The sequence below is a fragment of the Mus musculus genome, chromosome 8 (genome assembly GCF_000001635.26).
Source record: "Mus musculus strain C57BL/6J chromosome 8, GRCm38.p6 C57BL/6J".
NCBI lineage: Eukaryota > Metazoa > Chordata > Mammalia > Rodentia > Muridae > Mus > Mus musculus.
The window spans coordinates 71,370,033-71,382,909 of NC_000074.6; the positions used below are offsets into that span (position 1 = coordinate 71,370,033).

The 12,877-nt window shown below is 58.1% G+C and overlaps 2 protein-coding genes across 7 annotated transcripts; one reads left to right on the plus strand and one right to left on the minus strand.

Moving 5' to 3' along the window:
• Positions 1-1,265: 1,265 nt before the first annotated feature.
• Ocel1 (occludin/ELL domain containing 1) lies at positions 1,266-3,657 on the plus strand. 3 transcript variants are annotated; one of them, NM_029865.2, is made up of 4 exons: positions 1,266-1,953; positions 2,436-2,601; positions 2,717-2,770; positions 2,914-3,657. In NM_029865.2, exons 1-4 carry the CDS (start codon positions 1,643-1,645, stop codon positions 3,040-3,042), a joined length of 660 nt encoding a protein of 219 aa, NP_084141.2. In that variant the 5' UTR covers positions 1,266-1,642; the 3' UTR covers positions 3,043-3,657. The 3 variants fall into 3 exon arrangements, 2 of the variants coding, with proteins under 2 accessions (NP_084141.2, NP_001280729.1); NR_122030.1 differs by lacking the exon at positions 2,436-2,601 and having other exon boundaries at positions 1,266-1,980; NM_001293800.1 differs by lacking the exon at positions 2,436-2,601.
• Positions 3,658-4,085: 428 nt separating this feature from the next.
• On the minus strand, positions 4,086-11,935 carry Nr2f6 (nuclear receptor subfamily 2, group F, member 6). 4 transcript variants are annotated; one of them, XM_006509553.3, is made up of 5 exons: positions 10,959-11,935; positions 8,357-8,451; positions 5,717-6,241; positions 5,471-5,536; positions 4,086-4,722 (listed from the first exon to the last, which is right to left on the minus strand). In XM_006509553.3, the coding sequence occupies exons 1-4, from the start codon at positions 11,237-11,239 to the stop codon at positions 5,496-5,498; spliced, it is 942 nt and encodes a 313-aa protein (XP_006509616.1). In that variant the 5' UTR covers positions 11,240-11,935; the 3' UTR covers positions 4,086-4,722; positions 5,471-5,495. The 4 variants fall into 4 exon arrangements, with proteins under 4 accessions (XP_006509616.1, XP_011240566.1, XP_011240567.1 ...); XM_011242264.2 differs by lacking the exons at positions 5,471-5,536; positions 10,959-11,935 and adding an exon at positions 10,449-10,801; NM_010150.2 differs by lacking the exon at positions 5,471-5,536 and having other exon boundaries at positions 4,087-4,722; positions 10,959-11,920.
• Positions 11,936-12,877: the final 942 nt, after the last annotated feature.

Consider the following 12,877-nt stretch of genomic DNA (forward strand, 5'->3'; position numbering starts at 1 on the left):
AGGGCCACATAGTGGGACCTTGACTCCATCTTCCAAAAATAGCACAAGAAAGGCTTGTCAGGCGGCTCAGTTGGTAAAGACACTTGCCACAAAGCCTGACAGCCTGAGTTCCACCCCAGAGCATGAGCAAAATAAGCAGTAAGAGTTAGGGACAAAAAAGCCAATCAAAAACTATATTTAGCCAGGCACTGGTGGCGCACGCCTTTAATCCCAGCACTTGGGAGGCAGAGGCAGGTAGATTTCTGAGTTCAAGGCCAGCCTGGTCTACAGCGTGAGTTCCAGGACAGCCAGGGCTATACAGAGAAACCCTGTCTCAAACAAACAAACAAAAAACAACAACAAAAACAAAATTAAAAACTAATAAATATATTTGGGCCGGGAGTAGTGGTGCATGCCTTTAATCCCAGCACTTGAGAGGCAGAGGAAGGCAGATTTCTGAGTTTAAGGTCAGCCTGGTCTACAAAGTGAGGACAGCCAGGGCTACACAGAGAAACCCTGTCTCGAAAAACCAAAAAAAAATATATATACATATATATGTGTGTGTGTGTGTATATAAATATAGATAGATAGGCTGGAAAGATGGCTCAGTGGATAAGAGCACCGACTGTTCTTCCGGAGGTCATCAGTTAAATCCCAGCAACCACATGATGGCTCACAACCATCTGTACAGCTACAATATTCTCATATACATGAAATAAATCTTTAAAAATAAATATATTAACTGTAATGGTAACTTCAGGGAGTCTGACATGCACACACACATAGTTAGCATAATAAACGTCACTTCTTAGGGTCTAGGGAGATGACTCAGTGTAAGAGTGTGACTCAAGTATGCAGATCTAGGTTCCAACCCCTAGTACTCTTGTAAAATGGCAGAGGTGGGGAGCAGGAACCTATCAACCCAGTGCTAGGAGGGAGATACAAGCAGATCTACCTGGAGCCCGCTGGCCAGCCAGAATACCTAAACAGGGACCATCAGGTTTCGGAGAAACTGTCAAAAAAAAAAAAGTAGGGCTGTACGACACTCAACGACCTGTATTGGTCTCTGAGTATGTACAAGGTCACACACACACAAAAATAATACAATTGCTAAAGAAAAAAATAAATTGGTAAACAAAAAAAAAAAAGCAGAAAGAAAAGAAAAAAAAAAAACTACCTTATTTTCCCAATAGACTGGGGTAAATGAATAGGCCAAACAGCATAGTGAAGGGCTGATTCCAACCCAGAGAGGAACACGCGCCGCAGGCTCCGCCCACCCTGAGAGCCCCGCCCTAGCGGCCGAGCGCCCGTGCCAACGGCTCCACCCGCAGTTCCTGCACAGCTGCGTTCCCGGCGGCAGGGCCAGACGGGGCTCTGGGACAGGTGACACCGAGTGGGATCCTCGGATAACCACAGGCGGGCGGGGGCTGGAAGCTTTGTGGGCCGTAACCCCGCGAGGCAAGAGGCGAAGGGGTCGTCTCGACTCGGACCCCAGTCGCCCTCCGCTGCTTTGCGCTCTTCCGGTTTCAAGAATGGGGCGGGGCCCGCGCTGCACCGCCAGCCACTCTCGAGCATGACGCCGCGGTGACGTCGCGGCGCCTCGTCAGTGCCCCTTTCCGGGATCCGCACTCTGGGTTGCGCGGCCAGCCAACCGCGCTCGCGTATGCAAATACATGCAGGTCCCGCCTCCAGGCGCGGCCGGCGGGGTCCTCTGGCCAGGCTCTCAGGCCCGGAAGCCACTTGCAATTCGCGCCCTGCCGCCAGGGGGCGCCAGAGAGCTGCAGCCCCACGCATGCCTGCCCCGGAGCGTCCGCGCTCCAGACGGCCGCAGAGCCAGCCCGGGCCGGGAGAGCTCTGCGTGAGGCCCCGGAAGATCGTGTTTGCGGATGAGCTGCGCCCCCGGGAGCCACTGCACCCTGAGAAGCATCCCAGAGATCTGGGACCCCGCCTCAACCCAGTACCTGACTACGAGCTGTGAGTGCCCACTCGTTGTAAGACCAGGTCTGGTCGTCTAGTCCAAGATAGCCCCTACCTTAGTCTCCTGAATTCATCATACCCACGTTCCCTCAGAGCTTCTTAATGCCTGGGAAACAGAAAGGGGCATTGAGGCTGGGGTTTTGATGGGCGAATAAGAGTTTATGAAATTAGGAAACGGAATTGGTGGTAGAAGGCATTTTGATTTGGTGGTCAGCACTGGCAAAGGAAAGCCAATTGCCGGGCCTAGCAGTGGTGACACACGCCTGTAATCCCAGCACTTGGGAGGCAGAGGCAGGCGGATTTCTGAGTTCGAGGCCAGCCTAGTCTATAGAGTAAGTTCCAGGACAGCCAGGGCTACACAGAGAAACCCTGTCTCAAAAAAACCAAAAGAAAAGAAGAAGAAAAGCCAATTGCCATGATGGGTGGAAAGACAGATTTCCCTCTACTTATACACTGACTGACCCCTTCCAACCTGGTAGTAAGTACCCACCAGTGACCAACAGAAGGGACCGGAGCCGCTATGCCGCAGTGTTCCAGGACCAGTATGGCGAGTTCTCGGAGCTCCAGCGGGAGGTGGGGGCCACACAGGCTAAGCTCCAGCAACTGGAGGCCCTGCTGCTGTCGCTGCCCCCGCCACGAAGCCAGGTCAGCCCAGGAACTCCTGTGCCCCAGCTTCCTGCGGCTGTGCAGCTTCTACTGGGTGGCATGCTGTCAGGGTCATGGTGGCCCTTCTGAGCCCCTTCCCACCTTGCCCTTTCAGAAGGAGGCTCGCATGGCAGCTCATGTCAGGAGAGAGTTTGAGAAGAAGCGAGGGGTGAGTGGAGACTCCTGGGGTCACAGATTGGGCTGTGTGTGTGTGGTGCTGTCTTGAGACTGGGACCATGTAATCAAAGCTGAACAGCTTGAGGGCCTCTGGTTACAGTGCCAGGAGGACTTCCTCAACTCTTGTCCCCCTAGGATCCTGGCTTCCTGGATAAGCAGGCTCGCTGTAACTACCTGAAGGGTAAACTCAGGCACCTCAAGGCCCAGATCCGCAAATTTGATGACCAGCAGGACAGCAACAGTGAAGACTCTGTGTACTTCTGAGTGTCCTGGAGATGGTGGCGGGCTCCTCCTCCAATAGGAAACCACACCAGTTCTTCCAGGGAGTAAACATGGATTAGACACCTACTGTGTGCAGCTACCTAAAAGCATCCCTTCATTTTACAGAAGGGGAAATGAGGTTCATAGACCTGTCTGAGGTCTCATATGGGGGCAATGGCTGTGTAGATTCCAGGGGGCATAGTCAGAAGGCATGAGTTGGGGCAGCCTGGCATAAGTATTGTGATGGGGCATACTAGGGGTAAGGGCTGGGCAATGCTTGGGGCCTGCCTGCAGGGGCGCAATCCAGGACACCTTGATCCTGTCCACTCTGCATAGCTCCTCAGATGAAACTAACCTGAGCCACTGAGGATGACAAGTCCCAGGCCACTTGCAGGCCAGGAGTCTCCTAGGAAGATGTCTTCCAACAGAGAGGACCACATGTGTGGAGTTTGTAGTAAAAGTAGATCAGCTAGGGCTTGAACGCAGGCCTCGGGCTCAATAGGCATGGATCTCACTCAGTCCCACTCCACAGTTGGGCCCCTAACTCCCTGGTATTTTTTGTTTTCCAAGGCTGGGTTTCTCTGTTTAGCACTATCCTTAAACTCACTATATAGACCAGGCTGGCCTTGAACCGAGATTGGTCTGCCTCTGCCTCCCATGAGTTGGAACCAAGGGCATGTGCCACCACTGCTGGGCTACTCCCCCAGCTCCCTTCATCACCACACATCAACAGTTAAATTCACATCTCAATCTGTCCCCACCTTCTTTATGGTAACTTTAGAAACAGGAATATGTTACTTGGGGGAAGAAATTGAATTCAAACTGACCCCAATGTAAAAAGGTAAGTTGGTCTCATGAACATGAATAAACACCAGGCTTTCAGGTGTGGCTTGATCCAGCAATCACAAAGCTGTTTTGAGAGAGCCTTTTCCAGGGCCTCTTATTCCTCCACAGTAGTGAGGCGAGTCTCCCACCCTACTGGGACCTACAGAGCACAGACTAGACCCTGGGGTTACTTTCCCAATACTGCAGAAGAAAGCAGAGGCTGACCAAGTAAGGGAATACCTTTATTATTGGCCAGGTTTTCATCATCCCATGGTGCCCTCCGTGGACCATGTATCCAGGGGATCCTCCTGGCCCATAGTACTCCTGCCTAGCTGCAGTGGCCTTTCCAGATACCCATGACACCAGAGGCATCAGCATGCTGGCTCCAGACTGTTGAAGGTCTGCCAGGACAAGGCCTGGGAGATCCAAATCTTTTTGGTTTCATGATTATTTAAAAAATAAAACAAAACAAACATTTCACAGTCTTTAAAAAAAGAAATCAGTCTCAAAAGAGAAGCTGGGGCCCTGATCCCCAGGGTCCCCACAAGGCCCCAGTTTCCATGTATGTCCTGGAAGGTGACTATCACTAGCCCGAGCCATAGGGCCAGTTAAAGGTGCTCCCTGACAGAAGCATGTCCCGGATGAGGGTCTCGATGGGTGTCTTGCCCACCAGGCGCATGAAGAAGAGCTGGGAGATGAGGGATGCGGGCACAGCACGCAGGGCTGGCAGCCGCAGCAGCAGACGCCCAAAGCGCTGGGGCTGCGATGGGTACTGGGCACGCACATACTCGGTGAGGGCCACCTGTGCCTTCTCCTGCAGGCTCTCCACATGGGCTGGGTCAGAAAGGCCACAGGCATCTGCAGGAAGCAGGGATGACAAGGGCAGTCACGGCTGGGGAAACAGGGCAAGAGGCCTACAGGGGAGAGGATAAGGATGCCACCGGAGGCGAGCATGAACAGAGGTAAGAGCGTATGTAAGTCTGTGTCCACCAGACTAGCCGTATTCAACTGCAGGGACAGGCTCAAGAACTGCTGCTCCATGCATGGCTAAACGAAGGCCCTGCCCAATAGGAGGGGCATTGCTACTCGGCACCACTTTGTGGGAGTAGCCTCCAGGCCAGGATCTCCCTCAGCCCCGCCCACCGGAAGGCCTCTCTTCAAAGCAGTGCCCAGATACCCCTTTTGCTCTCTCAGGAGGGGACTAGACAAGGTCTGGATTTGTAATCAGTACAGTCCTAGATTTCGCTGGTCTCTCCTCAGCTCACATCTCAGGGTCTCTAAGATGTTGTACTGTCTTCCCCTACCGCAGCAAAGGCATGTCATCAGAGAGAATGGCCCCTGAGGTGTGGCCTGGGATAAAACCTAGGGTCATTAGCTGTATCCTGCACCCAAGCGGCATGGCCCTGTGGAATATGGAACAGAACAGAACAGAGGCAGGAGCTCAGAGGTCTGGATTAGTTTGAGGGCATGATGGAGTGACATCAGGCGTAGGATGCAGAGTATGGTCTCAGGCAGCTTGGTACATGGCCTGGAGCAGTGTCTGAGTAGGGGCCTGGGGGTAGTGTTAGGCCAGAGAGCAGCAAGCCAGGTCTAACAGCGGAGTCACCTGTGTCAAAAAGGTGTGGCCTGAGTCAGTGTCCTCTCAGTCTGGCTGGAGAATGGCCCAGGTTGGCTAGAGAGGGAAGGGGATGACCTGGTTGCCTGAGGCTGAGTTGGGGCAATGACAATGGGGGCGTGGTCAGTCTGAGGGAGTGGCCTTTGGTCCAGTTGGGAGTCTGGTGTGTGGCAGTGAAGTCTGCTTGGAGGCGTGGCCTGTGTTTAGGTGGGGCTCTGATGGGGCGGGGCGGCTCACCAGGCGTGAAGAGCGCGATGGCCTTGAGGCAGCCGTACTCCGCAGCATCCACCTGCAGGCGGCCCAGCTTGTCCACCTGCTCCTGGAAGGCACGCACCTGGTCCATGAAGGCCACGGCCCGCTCGGCTGCCATGGGCGCGGCATGCAACCCCGCGGCGGCCAGCAGCGGTGCCGTATGCAGCGGCAGCGCCGCCTGCGCCGCGTTCAGCACGAAGAGCTCACTCCAGCTGAGCCGCAGCAGCGCCACCTGGTCGGCGGCCGGCAGCTCGGGGAAGAAGGGCGCGTGGCGGGCCCACTCGACCGTGCTGAACAGCAGGCGTGCCGCCAACTCGCACACGTTGTCGATGCCCAGTACAGCGCCGCCGCCACCAAAGCGTCCGGCCGCGGGGTAGGGCTCAGCACGCAGCAGCTGCGCAATCAGCTCGGACACTGGCGGCCCCGTGAAAGGTTCGACGCCCGTCGCGCCCGGGGGACTGCAGGCCGCTGGACCGGGGAGCGCATGCGGGATGCGGCCTCGCTGCACGGCTGCAGAGGGAAACAGGGCACGTCAGGTGGCAGCGTGGGAAGACCACCCCCACCCCGTGAGGCCACACAGGGGACCGGGCACACACTGGGCACTAGCAGTGTCCGGAGGCCACCCCCAGCATCCCCACCAGCTGCACCTCCTCTTGCAACGTGGAGGCCACATCTGTCAATCACTGAGAACTCAGCTTCTGTCTCTGGCCTCTCCCGCTACTTGCAATTCTCCCCAGGGGGACCACATCGCTAATGCAGCATGGCACCGGTAGTGGTCCCCAAGAGCAGGGGCTGCCATTGTTAGCTTTGCCTATGGTGGTACATACCTGCCATTCCAGCTCTGGAGCATGGAGGCAAGAAGGTCAGAAGCTCAAGGCCAACCTCAGCACAAACTAAGTTTGAGGCCAGAATGGGCTACAACTGTTTCAAAAAATAACTGGAAAAAAAATCCAATGCTTATCTGAGTCCTCAGTCAGGAACAGAGTGAAAGTAAACTGAGGCACCAAGAACACAGGCTGGCTCCCCAGGGCATTTTAGCATGGGGAAGGCAGCCTGGGCAGGGAGCCAGGAGGCGTCTAATGAGCATGCTTTAATGAGCTGACACCTGTCTCACTGGTGGGTGAACTCCAGGTCAGCCCAGGAAGAGCGAGAGCCAGGGATGCAGGGACACCGCACTGAGGCACCCAGGCCAAACATAGAGAACCTGGGAACCGCCTGTCAGCTGGAGCCAGACTGGGCTTCAAATGGCCCAAGACCCTCCCTTTGCTGACAGGATGGGAACCCTCACTATTGCTCCCTCATCCAGCCCTGGTCCTACTGCAGGGCCTGTGCCCAGAATGTTCCACACCTCCAAATCCTGCTCCTTCCCTCTCTCCTCTCTTCTTCCACCCAGTCTAGACTGCTGGAATTCACAGGTCGGCACACTCCTCACCCTGTGCTCTCTGCCTGGTTCTTCCTGTGTCAAAGGCAGATGACCACGAAGCTACTTGAGGATCTAAGTGACTTTGCTTTCAATATGCCTGTCAGGTGTGAAGGGCTGGGTGGATGGTAATTCCAGACAAGAACCATTTGTTGAATCCTGCTGAGTATCAGACCTTGCAGCAGGCTCAGGAGATGGGCACATGAATGGTGTCAGTTTCAGAGCAGCATGGACTGCACACTCAATAAGCAGGGCACCCTGAGGAACTAACAATCAAGGAGGTGAGGGAAGTACCAGGCTACATCTGGAAGAAGGAACGGCTATGCAAAGGCCCTGAGGCAGGACGGCACTAGAAGCAAGAGTCCCAGCGATCACAGGCTCTGCCTAGAGACCTATCAGGACTTTCCATCAGACAGACAAGTTTAGACAAAAATTCAGTCTGGGCAAGGACAGAGCAGGAGTCACCTTCAAACTTAAAGGGACCAAAGAGTCATCAAATAAGGCTGGTGCTTGTTTGGTTTTTTGTATGTGCCTACGTGCATGTGGTTTTTCTCTAACCAGGTTTTGCTATGTAACCCAAGCTGACTTCAAACTGGAAACCCTCCTGCCTCAGCCTCATAGATGCTGGGATGACAAGCCTGCATGCACCACTATGCCTGACTGTCAGGTTCTCAGAAGCCTGTTACATGATGTACCTCCCAGGCTGGCCCATACCCCAGGCTGACCCACACCCCAGGCTGGACTGGGGCACTCAAGCAGCCCCCCCTTCTGGAGCAGCCCAGGCACCCGATCCATAGGGCTCTGAGTGGCTGCCTCCAGGTTGCACTTGACTGTAAGGATCTGAGGCCCAGCTGTGCAGTCTGTCTCCCCAGGTCTCATGGGCAGGGATAGGCAACTGAGTCTCCCCTTGGCAGCCTTTGGCTATAAACTGGCTGGATCCTGCCTTCAGCAAACATACAGAACAGAGCGTAAACAAATGTTAAAAGTAAAAATAATCCTCCCAGTTCAGAAAGGGGGGAGGGGAGATCGGGAGAGGTCATCAAGGAGAAAGGGCAAGGAGCTGCCCTTTGAGGTCAGAGGTCAGGCGGGGCCTGGGGAAAAAACCGAGTGGCTGCACCCCACTACCAGGCATCTGGTATCCTAGCTGCCTCCCCTCAGGTCCCCAACAAGGGCCTGGCTACAGCCACATCCCTAGGGCTACTCACCCTCCTTGCGCATGCCCACCCGGAAGCACTTCTTGAGCCGACAGTACTGACACTGGTTCCGGTGGTGCTGATCAATCTGACAGTCACGGTTGGACCTGGAGACACAGGCCAGGGTTCCCACTGATGTGCCTGCAAACCCCTGGGAAATACCAGTGGGGGATCCCTGACCTGTGATGGGAGCCCCAAGAGTACATGGTGAGGACTCAGTTCCCTAGCTTGGAAGGAGCAATCTGATCAGAATGGGATGCACAGAAGTTCCCCAAGGGGGCAGATGGAAAAGCATTTCCTGGTAGAGGACACAATGGAACAGACTTGAAACGCAAAGGATGGAAACCGAATCCTGTTCATCTTACTTGGTCACCACCAGGCCAAGTACCAGCTATGCATGGAGTCACAGTACTGCGCTGGCTCAACCTCACAGCCTATGGTGAGAAGCAACGAACAGAACTTTTCTCCTCTGAGAACACCAGCCCCATACCCATGTCTCCATAAGCCCAAGACTCTTTCTGTGGACAGCCCACGAGGAGTACCCAATTTGGGCACCAAAAAGCCTCCAGACCTGGAGTAGAAATAAGAGGCAGAAATCAAGCTCTAGGCGCTGGCCTCTCCTCCCAGCCTGTTCCTATATCACCCTCTGGCTGCTGCCCCATGCAGCAGCCATTGAGCTGAGAGGTTCTGTGGGCTCCAGGACAGCTCCTGTCCCAGCCAGGGTGCTCTGGGCAGAGTTAGGAGAGCCCAGACCCTATTGACTTTTAGAGGCCCCCAGGAAGGGGCCCAGCTGGGACAGAGAGAACTCAGGCAAAGCCAGAACAAAGCCAGCAGCCAAGCAGTGATGGGGGATCAGGGCGGCCAGGCGGAACTGGCCAGGCCCTAAGCGGGTGGGCTCTGCTCAGGGAAGGCTTTGACGTCTCCACTGTGTGGTTGGGACAGATTAAAACCCATAAACCTGTAAGTTCTTCTGGCTATCTCACCTAAAGTGATATATGCTTTGCCTGTTGTGCTATGCTCATCACAATGGCTATCTCTATCTCTGTTTGGGGATGGGGTGGACACTGCCCCCTTGCTATGCTGTCCAGGCTGTGTTCTGAGTAGCTGGGGCTGTAACAGTGACCAGCTTCCCAATCCAATGTGACCATACCATGCTCACACACTGTCCATGGCTCCCTGCTGCCCTCAACCCAGCACTTCATGCCCACATGCCTCTGCTGTGCCCGGATGGGCTCACCTGACAACACAGCCCACTAAGCATCATGGGGGGAGGGTCCTCCTCTGCCTGCCCTACCCCAGGGCTTTGAGGCCACTTCCTGAAGCCCTCCCAGCTCCAGACAGCTGCTAGTCCACTTAGGTTCAGAGAGGGAGACCAACCACACGAGGCCCCACACCATAGGTCCTGAGGATCCTAGAGAGCCCGCCCCAGTCCCCTTCACTCTCCCCAAAGACCCAGCCAGACCCAGCAACTCATTCCAGACACAAGAATGAGGCCAAAGTCTGGTGGCCCAGTTACAGGTGGAGGAGGGGAGCAAGGCAGGTCCCCAACAAGTCCAAACTCTAACATGGGGGTGGCCCCCACCTGACCTGTCAGTAGCATCTGCCTCTGGGAAGGAACTCATCTCCACATCCAGCCCCCACAGCTCTACCTGCTTAAGTCCACTGGGCCAGGACCCTTCCCATAACTCTACAACTTCTCTGGGGCTCCAGGCACCTGGGAAACGGGGCTGCCTGCCCTGTTCTGAGGCCCTGCACGATCCTGGGGAATGCAAAGTCTGCTGCATGCATGGATAGAAAGTGCTCTACAACCCCTGGCCTGGACAGCCAACCTCTTTTTCGAGGGGCTTTCTGTCCCCTAAGGCAGCCAGTAAGCAAGACCACGCCCTGCATGGCCCTGTAGAGGGGTCCCCACCAGACGGCATCTCCCACGGGTACTTCACTCTTAAGAGTCGTCCCGAAGTTTAAGGTCTCATCCCGGAGCCCCAAAGCTGAACCAACCCGGGAGTGGGGGTGCGGTCAATTCCGGTGGCCTTGCTGGCCCTCCAGCGGCGGCTTCCGGTGACCCAGAACCTAAGGGGTACCCCTCTGATGGACAGGCACAGACCCTCGTGCATGCAGTCCCCCGATTCCCGTGAAGGCAGCCATTCCGAGACACCCACCCGGGAGTCTCTCCAGCTACCCATGCAAGGGCGACTTTGGAAGTGATATTTGACCCAAGGGCGCGCCGGATCGATCCGCGCGGCCGCAGACAATGGCCCCTGGACGCCGCCAGCCCCGCGGTGCGACTTGCACCTCTGATTCCCGCGAGGCACCACGCGTGACGGGCCCCCACGAGAAAGGGGGCACTGGGGGCTGGAAAGAGGGTCCTCACTCCTGACAGCACTCCCGAGCCCTCCCTGTCTAGCAGAACCAGCTCTCTCCAGAGCAGGAGGACAAGAGCAAAGACCACCTGCGCGGGGGAGGAGAGGGGGAGCACCTGCACGCATGTATCACCAACTCCACTAGGGCCGAACCCGTGGTCTGGGGCAGGAATGCGGGTGTGGGGAAGGTCAGCGCCAGGCCCAAGGTGACCGAGCAGGTCCGGGCCAGCTCGGTGGCCGCGCGTGGGGCTCACCGGCAGGTGTAGCTGAGATTGCGGCGGATGCTGCGCTTGAAGAAACTCTTGCAGCCCTCGCAGGTGAACACGCCGTAATGCTTTCCACTGGACTTGTCCCCGCACACCACGCAGTCCACCTGCAACCCCGGACGCTCCTCGTCGCCCGGCTCCGCGTCGCTGGTCGCCCCGGGAGGTGACGCCGAATCGTCCTCGGTCGCGCGTGGGTAGCTCCCACCAGCCTTGTCCACGCCGTTCGTGTCGCCTCCGGGGTCGCCCCAGCCACCGGTCACCATGGCCATAGCCCCGGAGACAGCGGGGCCGGTACGCCCCGGGACGAGTCCGTCCCCTCTGGGCACGCCTGGCGACCCGAGAGGGACCCGGCTACCCCGGGCGCATGCAGCCCGCGCTCTCGGGGGGCTCCGGTCGCACACCCCCCTGAAAAAAGTTTTGCGGCAACTTCCTGCGGCCGGTCCGCGCGCCAGGCAGGAACTGGTCGGGCCGGTTCCAGGCCAACTTTCCCACGCGTGCCCGCGGTCGACGGGGGCGCGCTAGAGGCGCGAGTCTGGGGCGCCCAGGTCCCGTGGTCCGGAGTCCTGGGGACCCGGTAGCGTCGCGGGGGCCATGGCCCGGCCCCGCCGCCCAGGCCAACTTAGTGGCTCACCATCCGAGCGCGCGCGGGCGCCCCCGAGCCCGGGGGGAAACTTTGGCCGCAAGTTACGCGGCGAGGGGGGAGGGGCGGCGGGAGCGCGCGTCGGAGACCCGGAGTCCCGCACGCCGCGCGCGCCCGGCCGTAATCGCAGAGGTCCAGGCGATAGAGCTGAGTGGAGAGTGCGACCCGCGGCCTTCCCTGGATCGTCTCCCCGCCGAGCGCTCGCGCGGCCGGCCTCGGCCTGCGCCTGGGCCCGAGCCTCGGCCTCGCCCTGGCGCTCGCCGCCGGCCCCGCGCTGCGGCCGGCCTGACACCCGCGTTCCATCGGCGCCGGCGGGGGCGGGGCGGGGGCGCGCGGCGCGGCCGGGGGCGGGCGCTCGTTGCCCCGGCGACGGCCGCCCTTATAAGGGCATGGGGTAGCCGCGCGCCGCCCGGAGCCGTGGGCCGGCGAGAGGGCGGGGCGGGGCGCGCAGCTGACCCTCCCCCACGCGGCCGCGCAGCCTTAACCCCTGCGAGTCCTGTCGGGGCATCGGGGAGCTCCGCGCGGCTCCCGGCAGCCGCGCCCCCCGGGGACATCTGCAGGGGGCACGCCCCCGCCGCTCAGGCGCGCGCCCCGCTTTGCTCTGCGCGGCTGCCAGCTGGAGCGGCCCCCTCCTCCCCAAAGTCTCCGCGGCCCGCCCCCGCCTCCGCCTCCGCCTCGCGCTCCGCTCCGGTGAACACCTGGTGTCCGGAGTCTGGGGGTGGGCGTCCGCGCTGTTAGGTCAAGGGGTCCCCCTCTCTCCTTTCAGGCTTCAAGGGTGGGAGAGGCTGGGCGTCAGTCGCCTCTCCGGCCGGAAGGCGTGCCAGTCCCGGGCTGTTGTCCGGGTCTCTCTTCATTTCCTTTCCTTTTTTTTTTTTTCTTCTTCTTCACAGAAAGGGTTTGGCCTGGTGACCGGCTGGGCCACAGATGTCTAGCCCCCCTCCCGTCCAGCCCCCCACGCCTAGAGCCTCCCAGCTGCCGCCACGCCCCTGCCCCCTCCAATTCTACTGGAGCAAGCATTTATTAAGCACCCTTTGTATGCAGGACCCCCCAGGGCACGGATTTATTAAGCTCCCTTCACATTTGAGGCCTAGATGGGATTGAGGCCTGACTCTAGGTCTGTTAACGTTTAACAGAGGGAAAAGTCCCTCTTGGGGTGACCTTTCACCCCTGAGTCAGAGTTCTGACGGCCAGGCCTGTTCTGCCTCCTATGCAGGCCTGGGTCCAGTATAGACACACCAGAGAACGCGGCCAACCTGGACAAGGTGCC

Coding starts and splice junctions, on each gene's coding strand:
- Ocel1 (NM_029865.2), top strand. CDS start 1,643: ATGCAAATACATGCAGGTCCCGCCTCCAGGCGCGGCCGGCGGGGTCCT. Junction 1,954..2,435: donor CCAGTACCTGACTACGAGCT/GTGAGTGCCCAC, acceptor CCAACCTGGTAG/TAAGTACCCACCAGTGACCA. Junction 2,771..2,913: donor AGTTTGAGAAGAAGCGAGGG/GTGAGTGGAGAC, acceptor TTGTCCCCCTAG/GATCCTGGCTTCCTGGATAA.
- Nr2f6 (NM_010150.2), bottom strand. CDS start 11,239: ATGGCCATGGTGACCGGTGGCTGGGGCGACCCCGGAGGCGACACGAAC. Junction 8,452..10,958: donor AATCTCAGCTACACCTGCCG/GTGAGCCCCACG, acceptor CTGTGTCTCCAG/GTCCAACCGTGACTGTCAGA. Junction 6,242..8,356: donor GGTGGGCATGCGCAAGGAGG/GTGAGTAGCCCT, acceptor TTCCCTCTGCAG/CCGTGCAGCGAGGCCGCATC.